Below are 18,842 nucleotides of genomic sequence, written 5' to 3'. Positions count from 1 at the left end.
TATTTCTCCTATCATCGTCCTATCCTCAACAAAATCACTCAAATAGAAATTAGTTAAGTTTAAGTTTACATGTACAATGTTTTAGTAAACAAAATATATTTCTATAGTTAAAATTTGTGCAATTCTTATTTTCATTCAATTCCTTGTTCCTATTGTGCAATTTAATAATATTCATATCAATAAATATTCTACCGAGAAAAAGACGTTGTCACGTAAAATCTTCGCCCGTAAAACCGACTTTACAGGCAACCGATTTTTTCTCTATGAATATGTCCTTTATAACTCGTTTTTCTATTGTTTACAATATTTAGGAGTTCTCTCTCAATCATTCTTCTCAGCACCTCGTTATTGGTAACGTGCTCTGTCCACGAAATCTTCAACATTCTTCGAAAAACACACATTTCAAAGGCTTCTATACGCCTCATACGTGTAACTCCGAGAGTCCATATTTCCACTTCTTATAGCAATAACGAATGAATTAATGTTGTTACAAATTGCTACCTATCCCTACCCCTCCCTCCCCCGGCAAAAAATTACTGGGGATCAGCCACTAAAAGGTGTCTAATCAAAGTATTAAAAATCTAAATCCTGTATCACAACCCCTCAAGACCCATGACCCCCCCTGACAAAAATTTCTAGATCCGCCACTGTATCCCACTCGATATCACACAACACACTGACGGAGGTACTGAACTGAGGCCCGGAAGGAGGCGGTCAAGTGTCAAGTAGTCGCACTAAATAAGCTAAGACGTATGTCACTTTAAAAATCTGTTGGGGCTCATGTGACCCCGCATCACTAGTTACGGGCTAAATACCAAAAAAAGTTTTTCTAATGTGTTATGCTTTAATATAAAATGAAATGTATCGTAGTTATAGGTACCTATATTATGCAGATAATTAAAATCAAAAATAAAATACCTAAATAGATCAAAGCATTCTTAAATAGCAAAAAGTAAGTAGGTACCTACTTACGTACTGTTTTAATGTAAAATTAAAGATAGCTTTATATTACACAGGTAATTAATTTTTAAGAGGTATAAAATACGTCAGAGAACTACAAATTTTTAAATTATATCGTCATTCAATATCTACATTAATTACCTTCCATCAAATTAAAAAAGAATAAGTACCGTAAAAAATCATAATTCACATTTGAATCTATTCAAATTCGACCATCCCAGATCTTTCAGTGGCGCATACTCGTGACGTAATTCAATTTCTGGTACGGTGTTGCCAGAAGTGATATTTTTAAACTGTATAATGATTTTTTATCAAAAATTTAATAGAGGATATAGTTTTTTCTATAAAGTGTGGTGACTCTAATCTTGGTGATGGTTACAAAAATAAAATATATGTACCTATTTGGATTTTTTACTGAAAAATATAATCTTTGATTCGTTTTTAACACTTATATTAAATAATTTGAACAAAATGATTTAATTATATGTATTGACTTAAAAACATCATGTGGCAGAAACAAAATTAATTGTCAATACGTATTAGAGTTTTTGCAAAGTTAGGAGGGTGAAACTGATAACATTAATCAAGCACATTGGAAATAGAAATCAATATAGTATTAGTTATAGTATATACCTATTCCAGTTTTCAAAGACGAAAATGCTACCAAACCTCTAAAAATCATACGATCAATCTGAATTTTCCTGAGGATGTCAATTTTATAACCCCAAAAAAGATGCAACACAGTTAGCCACTCCTACCTCCTAGCTTTCTCCTAAAACCATCCCTCGTAGGGGAGGGGGAAAGGAAAACATCGATTTACCAGGAATCTGTACGCCGTAGAAAAAAGTATTTTAAATAAGAAATATAGCTGAGATAACTTTGAACAAAAACATTTATTAACAATTTTTATGTAGAATGAACCGTTCTCTCATAAACAACGCTTGAAGCAACTAGCGATTTTGAATGTCATTTACAAAATCGCTTGAAGCGACCGGCGATCATCAAAATTTTTTCCACGAGCAGTAATTAACTAAACACCTTCAGCTACAAATTCCACCCAATGTTGTCTTCGTGGAAGCATTTCCCGTGAAGTGAGATCGTTACAAAAGTTTAAATTCAGCGTTTTTAGACATATTTCAAGTGACTCATACTTGTTGCCATAACTCAAAATCCAAAGTTCATGTTATAGATTTTAAAGATTAGGCTCTAATAATGTAAATTCCACAGCGACCGATAAATGGAAGTGATAAATTTTATTGATCACATGAGTGTGTGTGTTCAGAAAGAGGGGATGGCATTAGACCTTTTTGGCACAAATATTTTAAAAGTTAAGGATGCCATAATACATATTTATTTTAGAGTCTTAAGTAACTATATGATAATACCATTAATAGTTTTGGAGTTAAAGCTTCATCACCATCATCAACAGCTATTCCATCCATTGTCGGATGAAAGCCCCCCTTAGGTGTGTCTGTGCTAAAGAACATTTAGCACATCTATCTTCCTTATCATTGTGACTCAAAACCATTTGATAATTATTTACACATCTGCTCCCATTGTTAATGTCTCTGTATAATATATACAGAGTGTACACAGAGCGTATACAGTGTACTATACTATGGATTGGAATCATGGACGTTAAATCTAGACACAATGAGACGACTTAACGCCTTTGAAATGTGGACCTATAGAAGAATTATGAGGGTTTCCTGGGTAGATAGAGTTACGAACAATGAAGTACTGAGAAGAATAGGTAAAGAGAAGGAAGTTGAACTTACAATTAAAGAAAGAAAGCTACAGTATCTCGGACATGATGCGTGATGCGGGGCGAGAAGTATGGCATCCTGCGACTCATAATGCAAGGAAAGATAGATGGCAGAAGAAGCATCGGAAGAAGACGAATTTCATGGCTCAAGAACCTGAGAGAATGGTTTGGATGCAGCTCAAAACAACTTTTTAGAGCTACTGCCTCAAAAATTAAAATAGCTATGATGATTGCCAACCTCCGTAGCGGAGATGGTATCTGAAGAAGAAGAAGTATAATATATACATTAATATTTACTTTCGTTATCAATACTTATAATTTTACATTCGTATCTAATGTTATTTAACATTTTTGTAGCTAATCAGCAGTTTATAATACTGGTAATTATGACGTTGATAACAGTATCAGTGATGTCCAAAATATATTGAATATATTTAGTCATATTTGTTTTATTTAACTTATTTAAATTGATTGGACGCTTGCATTTTTTTAAATTCCAAAAAATTGACATTCTAAATAACAATATAGGTAACTATTAAATCCATAAAAAAAAATTTAAAGTTTACATAACTCACTGGCACTTGACAATGCATAAGGAACATCGAATTTGTGGTTAATGCAAATAAAATACATCGGTAAGATCAATAATATCACAAAACAATTTAGCTATGCAACATAAATATAACATGCTATTGAAGCTGTGGAAAAATCTGCTACTGCTTGGGTCACTGGTGGACTGCAGAAACAATAAAATAGGAAAAGACCGGGGGCCACGTATGGCGTAGTTACCGAACATGGATTTTGTAGAAAGCGATATAATTTTGAACTCTATAGACCTTAGCTAATGCATACATAAGTACTACGATCAAAATCAACGGTTTCGGATCGGTGAGCGTCATGATGCGAATGGAAGTGATCCTACTAAAAGAACTATGCTAGACAAAGTGGTCAGAAGGAAAAAAAGCAGACGAAATAAACTCAGTTATATTGACGGAGTGTAGGAAGATTTCAAAGATATTGGGGTAAGGGGATGGAAAAGAGAGGCACGCAACAGGAAATGATGATCGAATATTTTTGGATAATATAACGTTTTGAACTAAATCCATCTGATGATGATTACTTACCTATGTAGCGCAGTAAATAAAGCGGTGCCTCAAGTTGGCTTATATTTCTATTTCATAAAAATAAATATAATAATACATATAACCTTTTCTGTCTTTTTTATCAAATATTCTAAATGCATAATGTATGTCTACAATGTACCAATGAACATACATACCTTCCAACAAAGAACAAAATTACTAAATATAAAAAAATCATATGATTATAATTACCTAAAACTGTGTATCATATTTTTTAATAATTCCTAATTTTTTTTATATATTATCAATTTTGAATTTGAAAATCTGTAGAAAACATTTTAAACCTGACAACTGCGCAATCGACTGTCGGAGATTACGTAAACTACTACCAGCTCGTGACTGTCTTTGGTTGATTATCGCCATTTTATATTGTCCTTTTTGAGTGAATTAATGCGAGGTCGACAAAGATAGTGTGCGTGTGGTGTGTGTTCGGTGTAACAAAGACGTGTTGTTAATGGTGTAGCAAACAATTTAGGCCAAAAACAATTTAGAAAATGAAAAATTTTGTGTTTTGTGTTACCTTGAATTTTCTATTTTTCATCAGCTCCGTATTTTCAAGTAAGTATTTTTACTGATTTAGGGTGCGGTAGGTCGTCTTTTAAGGGTGAAATTAGACTCCCTCAATTTTGACTTTAACCTCGTTGAAGGATATCCGAGGAATATTTTTATCTAAATCGATACTACCTAGAATCCAGAATTAATTCTGGTAAAATGACATTTCCTAATTTTTCCTTACTTTTAAAAAAACAATATTTTTTGTTAATTTGGTTGGTCTTCAATGGGTTTTTGCAAATAATCAGTTTCTAGTAACCAAGTTTATTTGAGAAGTGTACCTAGTTTTACTGCAATGTAAAATAATTTCATTTCATTCATAGGTTATCAAAGTATTTTATGAACTAAATTCTTTGTAAGGGGATTAGAAATTTTCTTAAATGATAAACCAACTTAAAGCAAATTGTAACTTCAAAAAATGTGAATCTAGAAATGTCCCATCGGCTCTCTAGATGTTTTAAGATGTAAAATATAGTATGTAACAGAAAAATTACAAAATACAGAAGGGTTACCATGTCCATCTAAATATAACCTTTATATCAGGTGTGAGTCATCATTTACCAAGAAGTAGATAATATATTTACAGAATTAAGTCCATCAACTATTGATGATTAACCAATGGAACCATTAGTTATTTATTATGATTGTCAGAATAAAGATAAAGAATACATAATATTTTAAATGGCAAATTTACTAACTTTGGAATTATGCCAGTAGTTTCATTGGGAATTTTATTCTTTTATTCTAAAATACAAAAATAATAAATACTTAAATGCAATTTTCTTGAGTATATGAATTACCAATGTTACAGAAATGTCATGAAATCACTAACCACCTGGCCAAAAAATTAAATATATTCTTTATAATCTAATGTAATTTTTTATCATTGTTCTTTGGCTGTATAATACTGGTATCAAAGAAGATAGCTGGTATGTTATATAAACTGTTATTTGTCTCCATTCAGATATCTTCTGTGCTCTTATTCATCACCCTCCAATGTCCATTATTAGAAGGTCATCTGCATAACCCAGCCTTCTATTTCTGGCTCTTCCTCCATTTCATTCTCCTGTAGGCTGCCACTATGATATTTTCTTTGTTTTTTTGTCTCATCTAGTTTTTGAACATGCACCAGCCATGACAGCATCAATTATTCAATGTACTCATCATTGACTTAAATATTTTCATGGTTTCTTTGGATGTTTCTACTATCATTATCTTTTTGTACTAGACCATACACTTTCCTCAGTATTATTTTTTTTTTCAAATATCCTACGTTTGTCTTCATTTTTTTTTTGTTATTATCCAGGTTCTAAATCCATAGAGTACTACAAATCTAGTTATTGTTTTGTAAATGGATCATTTAAATTTTTTTGTCTAATAATTTAGTTAACATCAATCATTTGTTGGCATAGTAAGCTCAATTTATGCTAGGAATATGTGCTTTACATATGTGAAGACATTCACATGTATTCAAAATCATAATTATACCCTGATATTTGTATCATTAAGTACTCATTAAGTAATTTTTGCACTCTCGTAATCTCGTTTTTCTACTCTGCTCTGAACACCTTCTCCTCTATTCCTTTCATATTGCAAAGGTTGCAGCCAATTGGCTTACTGTACATATTCTATTAAATATATAAAGCCACAGGAATTCAGCAAACCTGCTATTTATAAGCTCTTCACCAACATCTGATGGACCTTTAATTCCAACTTTAATATCCAGGTAATATTCAGGCAACATCAAATCATTCTAAAGCAATAGTAAATTCTGCCGAAGCTGCCTTACTTTACTGAAGGTTTGCCTGTAGGGCCATGTTTGGGGTGATAAGAGTTCCTCATTTTGAAGTCCTCCTTTGGGCTATCTTTTTTGCCTCATATCAGTTTTATTCCCACAAGTAAGGATGAATTGCTGTCAGACAGTTTGCTCATACTGTGCCAAGGCTATAATCCCCTAGAGTTTTTGAGTGCTCTGTGGCACAGCTTAAGCAACACTTTTTTTCCTGAACCATGGATCATAGGGGTAAGATGTTACACCTCAGAAGTAGATCACACAGTGGTTGCAGGACAGAACTCACCATATAATTAATCAATTCAAGAGGTCAGAGCAATAACTCTTTACATACCTAATAAATTATTAAGTATATTTTTTTGAATAGTTATAAAAAAATAAATGTGACTTATGACATTTTTCACAATAAAATGAATATAAAATTCTAAAGGTAAGAATATACCTACAAAATTATTTTTTAATTAAAAAATAATTGATTTTGTCATCCCCGTCTACTTCACCTGTTTCATCAACTTGGTTATAGTTTTTTTCAATATTACCGATAGTGTTTTACAATACTGAGATAAAACTGCTTGTTTATTATGGGAGGAATCTATTGTAAAAATTTGATGTTAGGTACTATTGGTTCCCCAAATATGTTTGGAAATAATTATTGAATTCGCTTAGTTGAGTTTTATAGTCAATGAACCAATAAAAACTCCTATTTGCTTTTACAAAATACAAACTTGTTAAATTTTCCTGTTGACTTTTGTCTTTTTGTTTTTCTCTTGCAGCTTCTCTTTTTCTTTACAACATTTATTGTCGAAGATAAATTATGTTTTCAGATGTTTCAAAATCCCAAAGCCGTTTAATATAGACAATTTGGTACCTTGGACCAGTTCTCTGTACTTTTTTTGCATTTACACAGATCTCCAGTCTTCTTTGCTTATTTTGCTGCACCTTTCAAGTTTATATGGTTGTGTCCCAAGTTTCAACAATTTTCTGTTTTTGTTTTATTTCTTTCTACCATGTTAACTTTGCTTCACCAGCTTGGCAGAAGTTTTTCTGGGGTCAAAATAATTGAACCTCTATTGCCTTCTACTTGACCTTGATTAGGTAATATCTGTAGTTGCACTGTGCTAATATCGACTACTCCAAAAAAATATAGGTACTAGTGAAGAAGGGTCTAAGCCACTTTGTAAATAAAATACTTTTTTGGCCTTAGAACATATTCTGACAATGAGTTTAATCAGAATATAAGTATAAGTGGCTCTTTATAAATAAAAAATTTTAAAAACAGGTTATTTATGGGTATGTTTTACTAAAAAATTAAATTTGATGTTATTATATTAAGACACAAGCCACATACTGCAAAAAGGTCTCAAGTCATTAAAATGTTGCCTTACTTTTTTCATTGAAGATTCATTACTTTCACTGGAACTTGTGTGCAGAGAATATTCTTGATTATTTACAGAATCGTCAGAGTCAAAATCCAAATCTGAACTACTGTTTTTCTTTCAATACTCTTCAATCAAGGGTCACTATGATTTTATTGTGACTTATGAGGTTCTCCAAAAATTTCATGTTTTGCAAGTCAGCAACAAGGTCATTATAGCTAAGTGATGACATATATTGCCCAATAGCCGTAAAACTTGGCTGGTGACTTAAGAATATTTTTATAGAGCCCATTTTACTGAAATCTGCATATTTCAAAAATTGTGGCTGTCTGATGATTTACTGATTGAGCATTGTGTAGATATACATGTGTGTATTTTGTGTTTGAATATGTGTGCACATGTGTTTATGTGTGATTGTGTGTCATGTTCACTCAAAAATCTACAGTTAACACAGTTACACAACTGATCGTCAAAAAAAATTTAATATATCTTTGGAAAATATTGGGAATATGATATATTTTTTTCAATATGGCTTCCAAGTGAAGACCTCCACAGTTAATTGTTTGTTGGTTTTAGCAAACAAGACACAATCAACATACATTCAAGGGAACAAAATAGCACTTAAATGCCTTTGTATGAACAGGTCACCAAAACACGATCAAATTTTGATTCAACACTCTGGGCCAATCTTTATTGATCAGGCAAGTTTGGATTTTGTCCATCTCAATATGTTTGCTTTTGTTCACTACCTCCAATTCAACCTTCTACTGTAGTTTTTAATATTACAAACTGTGGTTTTTTGAATATCAAGTTCCTCTGCTATTTTTTAATTTGTTGAAATTCCTCTTAAAATTTGGAGGTATAACATCTTAATCTTAAGCCACATTATGTTACTTCAAGAAAAAGTGAAGATTCGCAGTATTATTTCTGTTCTTTTCCTAAATTATTATGATCAATAGAATTGTATGAAGTTAAATAATATAATTAAAAGTCAACAAATGGCCAAATATAACAAAAATGCATGTTTTTTCTTTGTGCTATGATATAGTTGTTAGAGCTGAAAAACACATCTATTTTCCTATATTATCATTCTTAGACTCTTAAATGTTGAGTTTTATTTTGTTTTTTTTTTACCTTGTATTATAACCCCATTGTGTTTATTTTCTGAACATATGTAATATGTATTAATTAATTCTAACATTTCCACTATGGTTAAATGAATTGAATGCTAGTAATATATTTTTATTATGTGAGTTTTACATATAAATTTTGTTTATTACAAAGTAATATCCATTGTGTTGTTGAATATTTTTCATGAGTATTATTTATGATTACAGGTATTGCTCTTAAATCATGTGTTACTATAGAAGAAAAAAATATATGTATAAGAATATGTATACTCCATTCCACGAATATACAACTGTTTTAAATTCGCTTTAAGGTATCGATTTAAATGGTCCAATGTGCTGAATTGTACAATAGTAAATTCTCCCCATTTTTAAAATACTGTTATGACAAATATAAACCTTAGATTTAAATATGAAGTTATTATGTAAATACAGAGTTAATAGTTTATAGAACAGTAATTCAGATTTTGAAGTATATAATTACTATCATTGAGTTTAGTATTGTAAACAAGTTGGTTTTTGAACTAAGTTATTTAAATGAAGTGTAATAATACTTAAGTGATCAAATAGTGTAATTTATTTAGTCGAATATTTAATTAGTGTTAAAAAACAAAAAAAAAACTTACTTATTCATTTATTCTCCTAATCTCCTAAAACTATCATCAACGATCAGATTCACAGCCATAATCAGTCGGCTATATATGAAACTGTATATAAATTTTCGTTACTTTTTAATATCTGTAACGACTTGTTACTTTAACTATCAATAGCCTGTATGTTATACCCGTTACTTTCTGAACTTTTAAGAGTACGTCCCCTCAAAGCAAACAAATATTTAAAACTAACAAAGTGAAATATTAAATCCTTTTTCTGGTTTCTGAACCATCGTTCTGACAATTTCTTTTCATTTATATTAAAAATAGTATATTTCTTTTTATTACAGTTGTAGTACCTAATAAAGTAATAAAATAGTGTAATATCAAAGAAACCATTATATAACCTATAACAGAGAGAAGTCCTTTGTATGCGTGTGTTAAAATTTTATAATAGTCTACCATCTGGCATTCAACAGGAAACGCACTATAGAGCTTTTAAAAGAAAGGTTTTTCAACACCTAGTTGACATTGAGCCCTAAACTGTGGCGGAGTACCTGGCCTATCCTTCTCCTTGATCAGCATATTTAATTTGTAATGTTAATATATATATATATTATATATATATATATATATATATATATATATATATATATATATATATATATATATATATATGTGTATATATATGTATATATGTATATATGTATATGTGTATATATGTATATATATATATATATGTATATATATATATATATGTATGTATATATATATATATATATATATATATATATATATATATATATATATATATTTAATCTGTAATGAATAATGTGACGTTATTTGCTCAATTATGTTTAAAAATTTATGCAAATAAAAATTTACTCTACTCTACTGTACTCTTTAAAGCACAATACCAGAAATGTTAAAAGTATCCATCACTGCCAATAAATAATAAATACTGACATCGATCAGCTAAACCAGGGACAACTGTAGCTGAGATCTCGAAACTCTCCAGCAAGAACAGCTTACAATCTTGCAAACAATTTCACAATCCTTATTCCAATAAAAAGGATCTACTAGTATGACATATAAACTAAAATTATTTCAGTTAATAGATATTCAGATAGACGCACAATTTATTGTGAAATTTAATCCGAAAATAACAAAAATTTTTACACAAACGCTACTATAAATAAATATAATGATATTACACTATTAAAACTGTCTTATCAGTATTAAGCAACAACCGATTTCCACTGAACCACTGTTCAGCCTTGCTTAGAATTTGCTCTGCCACTGTGAGGAGTGTTTCTAAAGTTTTTTCCCAGAAAAGCACATTTGAGTCATCAGCGAAATTTACAAGGTTTGAGGAACTACTAACCACCGCATTTGGAAGGTCGTTTATGTAGACCAAAAAGAGGAAAGGCCCCAGGACACTCCCCTGTGGTATGCCTAATTTTAAATTGATAGGATCAGAGTAAACCTTACATCCCCTTTTCTCCAGGCATACCTTTTGCGACCTATCTGTGAGAAATGATTTTATCCAGTTTAATGCCGGTCCCTGTATTCCATAAAGATGTAATTTTTGTAATAAAAGAACATGATCTAGGCTATCGAAAGCCTTAGATAGGTCCAAAAAAGCACCTAGTGTTTTCATCTTTGCCTCCAGTTTTTCTAAAATTTTTGATATAAAATCATAGGTAGCTGTCTCAATAGATCTCCCTGCGAGAAAACCATGCTGTGAACTACTAAATAAGTGTTTTGTAGTGAAAAAGTTTTGTAATCTGAAATATATTGCTTTTTCGAATATTTTTGAGAATGATGGAAGAAGGCTTATTGGTCTATAGTTCTCCATCTTAGTAACATCACCCTTTTTATGTAGTGGCTTCACAATTGCCAGTTTTAAACTTTGAGGAAATTTACCTTGCCTGAAAGAAGCATTAACTATAAAACAAAGAGGAAGAGAAATCTCTGATGAAATATATTTAATTAAGTTGGTTGATATTTCATATTTCATATTTAAGGGCAGCTAACTGTTGTGTTTTGAGTGGTGCAATCTTGCTTAAAACTGTGCATTAATTGTGCATCTAGAATATTAGTGGGGTGACTGTATTAGTCAGACTGGAGCACAATATTGAGCTGTTGAATAGACTAATGCAAGAGCATTTGTCCTGATTGTATATGTATTGACTCCCCAAGAAGTGTTTGCTAGCTTGTTACTGTCTCCCTTACAACTTGATTGTTTATGCAAGGAACATAGGTACCATACAATTAGGCAGCCATACACTGCTTACTTGTTACTCTTTCCATATCATCACTTCATCTTATTTTTTTCTACTTGTTTCTCATAGCTCTACTAATTACACTCAATGATTTATATAATATAATGGCTTATTTTGTTTGGGTCAGGGGCTGGGACATAAAAATACAGGTACATATTAACAATCTTAACACCTACACCTCTCCCAATCTTGCTTGGGCGGTCGAAAACCCAGTACAAAATATGTACACCAGCAGCCAAGCTACTTTGAGCCAGCAGAATGTTCTTACTTAAACTGCCACTTACTATAATTACCGAAAGGTGGACAATGTGCCATACCTAATCTTGAGAGTAAGCCGTGCTGCAGCATATCACGGGTTCTGTATCATTAAGTGTACCCAGATATATGGAACCTACGGTTTAATGTCGACCTTAAACGACTAATTGCAGATAAGCTGTAGTAGAGAGATTACAGTGTTGTGGTTTTTCAGGGCCTTCAAAGTAGAGACCTTAGCAAATGTGGATATATCAACAATCTGTGTTTCTATCAAAAGACATGAATGGTAACTTAATAAAATTATTCGGATTATGTAGAATTTGTTCTATTGCTATTGAAACTTCAGCTTGAAACTGGCTGTCAGTTCTGATGTAAAATTTTTTTAAAAAGTTCCACCATTAATTTTGGTAGCTAATTTTTGTTATTTAATTTAAATTTGTTATTGTTAATATGTTTACATACATTATTTGCTGTTTTAAATGTTAATGTTATGTTTACTTAAATATTTCGATTGAAAACATCAAATATATTAGGTAAATAATAAATCAAATTTAGATAATCACAGATTCGTGAAAGTTTACCCGGTAGATTGTGGAAATATAGAAGTTTTAAAGCGAGAATTTCACCAGTGTAGTGAACGATGTCATGTATGTACACACAGTGGAAATTTTTCAAGAGTATAATTTTAACTGATTTATTTTTGATAATCGAATTTACTATTCTTTATCATTTACTTTTTCTTTATTCTTCTCGTACAATTCGAAATTATATCGCCTTGTCCAAATACCATTCTCACAGATTGCACCAATTATTCTTCGTAGTATCTTCCTTTCGAAGAGGAGCCGACAATTTTTATTTATTTATTTTCAACGGGCTGCTGCCTAATAAGATTAACAATGTTTACAATGTATACAATAAAATAAAAAAATATAAGTATAAATATCACAATAATAAAAGTATAAATATCACAATCTTAATCACGTAATTTAGTTTTACACATCAAAATGATGATTACCTATTCCAGCCACTCAAATAAACACATGCCTGAGACCAGAAATGAATTCGGCCTTCGGTGCAAAAAAATCTAGATCTTGGTGAATATTTGCCGATCTTAGTGCTCGAAATAAAAAATTATCATATGCATAGTTTGTTCTGTGAAGAGGGACATAAAAAGTTTGGTTTAATGGTGTTCTATGTAGAGGTATATGCAGACCGACCTGCTCAAGTAGCTGAGGACACAATACTGTAGAATTAATTATACCATAAAGCATCTTTGCATCTTTTAATTAATTGTCTGTCGTACAATGAGAGAATACCAAGTTGGGTTTCAATTTGATCATAATTTACTTCAAAAGGTATGCCCTGTTTATATGCTGCATATTTCAAGAACTTGTGTTGAACTGTCTCAATTTTTGATATGTAAATATTGTAAGATGCAGACCATACACAAGAACAATAATCTAGATGAGGTCTGACTAAAGAACAATATAGTAATTTAATTGCTTCAATATTCTAAAAGTCTCTAGTGAATCTTTTTATAAAGCCAAGCATTTGTAAAGACTTGGAAATTATTGACATATAATGCGATTCAAATAAAAGTTTAGAGTCTAAATTTATTCCCAGATCACGAATTTCTCTTACCCGGGCAACAAGAAAGTTCTGTATATTATAATTATATTCCATTGGATCTCTCGATCGTCCAAATGAAACAGCATGAGACTTGGATGTGTTCAACACACACCACTCACTCCACTGATCAAGATCGTGTTGAAGATTAACACAATCTTCTGTATTATTGATAATTGTGTAGAACTGTAAATCATCCACAAAAAGAAGAGGTGAACTGAGCTGGGAGCAGAGGTGTATATCATTGATGAATATGTTAAATAACAGAGGTCCCAAATGAGAACCCTGGGGTACTCCTGAATGAACCTTAATCTCATTGGAAACAAAATCCCTGATACACACCATCTGAGAACTCAGTCAGTCAGGTATGCTCTGAGCCATCTAAGATGTGGCCCACCAACACCCATTTTTTTAAGTTTATTAATATTATGATTGACCCAATCAAAGGCCTTGGAGAAATCAGTGTACAGTGCATGTACTCTACAGCCCCTCTCCATGGCCTTTCTCAGGAAGTCCACAAACACTAGTATATTACATTCAGTTGATCTGCTATTTCGAAATCCAAATTGTTGGTCTACTAGCTGTTTTTCAAGTGAAGCTTTAAGATAGTCACATACAAAACATTCAAATATCTTTGGTATTATACTAATGGGCCTGTAATTATTCACCAATGAATTGTTTCCTGCTTTAAAAATAACTATTTTTCCAGCATTCTGGAATTTTACCCTTATTTAAGGATAGATTAAAAATGTGAAAAAGAGTTCTGGATAATATAAAACAACAATTCTCCAGAAAACTGGAAGGCAATCCATCAGGACCAGGACCCTTATTCACATCCAGTTCTGATAATTTTAAATAAATATCAGATATAGTTATGTTGAAACTAGTCGTTAGTAAGACCAAGTGAAGGTGAATCACTGGGTATGTCACATATTTGAGTGGAATAGACTGTAGAAAAATATTCTGCAAAAAGATTTACAATATCGTGTCTGAGACTGGATTCAACACCACCATAACTCAACACAGCGGACAAGGAAGGCTTTCCCCTATGATAATTCACAAACGACCAAAATCCCTTCAAATTATTTCCTAGTAAAATTCTGTTAAAAAAATATGATTTCTGTAGCCTTCAGCTTTTAACAATTTACAGTTGACTGTCAGCTGAGAAAAAGTGCGATAATCCAGAAGTGACTTAGAAAAAAGATATTTTTTGTGAGCTTTCTTTTTGTCAACTATCAGGTTCTTCAACTCTGGTGAGAACTAAGAAGGGAATCTACGTTTTGAATACCTGTTTAGGGGGATAAATAATTCTATAGCTAAGTAAACTATATCATAAAAAATATTCACAATTTGATTCAGTGGTTTTCCTAAAAATAAATTATCCCAACAGACCTGTGATAAAAAATCAGTTATTTTCACATAGTCAGCCGACTTAAAGTCTATAGAAACCATCACTAACCAAACCACTATTACTAGGGCACCTTTTGGTCATCTTTATCTCAAATTCCAGTGGTGGGTGGTGCATACCCTCCCTCAAAAGAGCTTCATCTGCCCTGGACACTGTTACATCAGCATCATCAAGCAGCACCAAATCGAGAATATTACCAGTGGAATTCACAATAGTGTTGGACTGAAACAAATTATGGTATACACACATATTAGACACAACCTGCATTGCTTCAACTTCAGATGCTGTGGCAGCTGGTAGAGTCTGCGTCTGTTGTGGATATGGTCCATGTTTCTGACCCATATGTCAGCACTGATAGAATGAGTGTTTTATATATTGTTAGTTTGTTTTTTGGCTTAAATTTGTTTTTTTAGCTGCTTGTTTAGTCCAAAATAACATTTGTTTACTAGCAGTATTCTTCGTTGTACTTCTTCAAATGTGTCATTATCACTGGTTATGAGAGAACCCAGATAGGTAAATCTAAACACATCAAAAATATCTAAGGAACACCATTATTATTCCACTTTTTTTAATAAAAACTTAAAAACTTTTTGTTAATACATACCATTCGATTTGAAATCTTGTTCTCCACAATCAAGGTATGCCATGAGAGCATCAAACACGTATGATTCATTGCTTCAAATTGTAAAGAAACACATCATCAAATTTTTAAGGTAGTCTGTATTTCCTTTAACATTTTATTAAAAGAAGATTATTAAATGTAAATATAGTCATGGAGAGTCAGCATTTAACACATGTTTAAATGGTAGGTGCTGTAAATATGATTAAGGTTGGTCTTTCACAAGCTGATGTTACATGTATATGTTGTGGTTAGATTTTCTTTTAGGTGATCTAATAGGCACTAATAGTTATGAGGGCTAAGATAATTTTTTATCACAATCAAAAGTTTCGAAGTCGTTTGCCTGGACTGTAATAACACAATTGTCCGCTTATATAAAGCTCTGTATGCGTGCTAGTAAGGGTTGGTCGTTCGTATAGATGTTAAATAGAGTTGGGGTCAAAACGCTTCCTTGTAGCAGCTTATTATTTTGTGTCCTCCAGCGACTTCTGTTTTGGAATTGTAATTCTACCAAAAATCTGTGATTTTGGAGCAAACTGTTTATTAAACGGGTGATATTGAAAGAGTGAAGTCTTTGGCCATACTATAAAGTTTCCCAAGTAGAACAAGACAGAAAAAATATGATTCTGGGATGTTAGACATCTCCCAGGCGTTTTTTAAAATTAGAAAATATTTCCTTACAATCACTTCAAAAATGGTAAATTTATTTATTAGTTATTTCGTGTAGAAATTTTCCTTAATTAAAAAAATATTGTTATACTAAAAAAAGTTATTAGTTGAAATAACAGTAACGAGACTATTTTAGTCTACTCTAAGTAATAACAACTTGTCAAATACCATAAATTAAACTTATGTGACCAAATTATTAGCGCTTTAGATTTCGGTACTGATTTTTTAGGTGATACCACTGATACCGTATATAAATAAGAATCAAACTTATTCAGAATCAAGTTTACTATTACTATTATTACTAAAAAAGCCCGCGTTGATTTTATTTATTCACTGGCTAATTTTTTTATTATCGCACTACCATTTATCTTTTATTCAGTCGGTTATTTTTAACTGTTTCAGGGTTAATTAAAAATTTTACTTGTATAGCTTACCGGCCTGTTCATTATCATTTTATATTTGAAAAAATAAACAAAGAGATTAAAAACGCCAATCAGTTTTTGTAATAAAAGCAAATCAGTGTCAGCTATGAAGCTTTAACATATCTCAAACATTTTTAATAACCGTGAATATTGGAAACCAATAAATTGTTTTGTTTTAAGAATGCCATAACCCTTCAAATTACCTATCTTTTTAGAAATGTTTATGTTCCAAGAAAATTATAAATTAAAACTATCGGGAATAAACATTGGGAGTTTTTTCACGTATGGAAATGGGAATGCGTTCACATTATATGATATTGGTACAATGTCCAAGGTAGAGAAATAAGGACACAGATAGACAACTGTGGATAAGAGCCCTAAGGTGTTATGTGTTCTCTAATTTGTTGTATGAAATGAAAAGCTGAACGCTAAAAATAAATCATATAAAAAAGTTGGAAACATTTAAAATGTGGTACTGAGACGACTACAAAAGGATTGCGAAGTCATAAGAACTATTACAATAAGAAAATTATAATATTTAGGCTATATTACCAGAGGTGATAAAGTACAAAGACTCTTCATGCAAGGAAAGATCAAGCATAAAAGAAGCATAGGCCGAAGAAGGATTTTGTGGTTCTGGTTGAGAAAACTTCGAGAGTGGTATAATTGCAGTTCAGTAGACCTTTTCCGAGCGATTAAGATACGAATAGCTATGTTAATAACTAACCTGCAACATGGAAAAAAATCACAAGAAGAAGGTATGGTATTCTTGTTTTTTTTTCTTCGAAAAGTTGTCCAAAAAACCCAAATCGCTGCTTACTTGTGTTAATATGAGCCTGCCCCTTTGTTTCCGGTGTTTTTAAATCCGTTAAAGCTCTTTAAGGGAAGCTTGTCGACGGCGTTTAATTTCAAAAGCTTGCCAAAGCTTGAAACAGTATAGCCTTTATTCAGCCGCCAACTTAATTAATCCAACTTTTTAAACGCCAGTTTTTAGGAAAAATCTAAGTGTCAGGTTAATTTTACACCTCAGTGTATTATTATAAAGAATAAAGAATATAATGAACGTCTCACGAACTAGACGTCAGATATGTCTAGATTTTATGTCTCGACACAGGTAGGGGACTCAATAATGTCCTGTCTATATTATAATCATCATTGACTCCACAACCCATGGTGGGTCTTGGCCTGCTCAAGGATAAGTCTCCATTCTCTCCTATTCTTCACCTTGGCTTTCCAGTTTCATACTCCCAAGATTCTCAATAATGAGACTGACAAAAAGAGGTGAGATAACGATGATCATGGGTGACTTTAACGCTAAAATTGGTCGTGGTGCTGAAGGAGACCACATAGGAGCATACGGTCTAGGTACCAGAAATAATAGAGGATATAGACTTGTACAATTCTGCGTACAAATTGACTTCATTTTGCTCAATAACACCTTTAAGAAGTACATACAATCTACGAAAACATACCCTGGAGGTGATATACATAGCGATCACAATCCAGTTATAATGGATTTTAGATTAAAAAGATTTCTCAAAGTCAAAAAAAAAACAGTGACAAGAAAAATAGACATCTTACAACTGAAGAACCCTGAACAGAAAAAAGTAATAAGTATCAAGCTTGAGGAAGAAATAAAAACGATCGAAAACTTGGTACAGACAGACATTGAAGTAACATGGACTGCTCTAAAAACAAAAATAACAAAGATACAAGAAGAAGACATCGGGTTCATAAAACACAACAAAAACAAGAATGGATGACGCAAGAGATCATGGACCTCATGGACGTAAGACGAAAACATAAAACAAGCCCAATAGAATACAAGCGAATCAACAAAATCATTAGAAAAAAGTGCAGGGAGGCGAAAGAAAACTGGATGTCAACAAAATGCCTAGAAATCGAACAACTTCAGGAAAAATACGACACCTTTAATATTCATAAAAAAAGTAAAAGAAATGACAGGTAGACACAAAAAGAGACAATCAACAATATTAAAAAATGATAATAACGAAATAATTATGGGTACAGAAGACAAACTAGAGAGATGGAAAGAATACATACAAACTCTTTTTGACGACGATAGACCTTGTTCTCCACCATCCACAGATAATCGAATAAATGAAAAAGGCCCAGAAATAACCAAAGAAGAAGTGATTCATGCAGTAAAATCTCAGAAAGATGGAAAAGCCACCGGTCCAGACAATATCAATGTCGAAATACTTAAACTAATTGCAGATAACGAAAGTAA

At 31.8% G+C, this 18,842-nt stretch overlaps 1 protein-coding gene across 1 annotated transcript in view; it reads left to right on the top strand.

Moving 5' to 3' along the window:
- Positions 1-4,203: 4,203 nt before the first annotated feature.
- The window catches only part of Bsg (immunoglobulin domain-containing protein Bsg), a 109,831-nt gene continuing 95,192 nt past the window's right edge, over positions 4,204-18,842 (top strand). The window contains exon 1 of the mRNA XM_072531966.1: positions 4,204-4,425. Coding sequence (XP_072388067.1) covers positions 4,362-4,425 — 64 coding nt within the window. The 5' untranslated portion in view covers positions 4,204-4,361. The remainder of the gene's footprint in view (positions 4,426-18,842) is intronic.

This window comes from Diabrotica undecimpunctata, chromosome 5 (genome assembly GCF_040954645.1).
Source record: "Diabrotica undecimpunctata isolate CICGRU chromosome 5, icDiaUnde3, whole genome shotgun sequence".
NCBI lineage: Eukaryota > Metazoa > Arthropoda > Insecta > Coleoptera > Chrysomelidae > Diabrotica > Diabrotica undecimpunctata.
The sequence above is the reverse complement of the archived record's forward strand: the minus strand, read 5'-3'. Positions and strand labels throughout refer to the sequence as shown.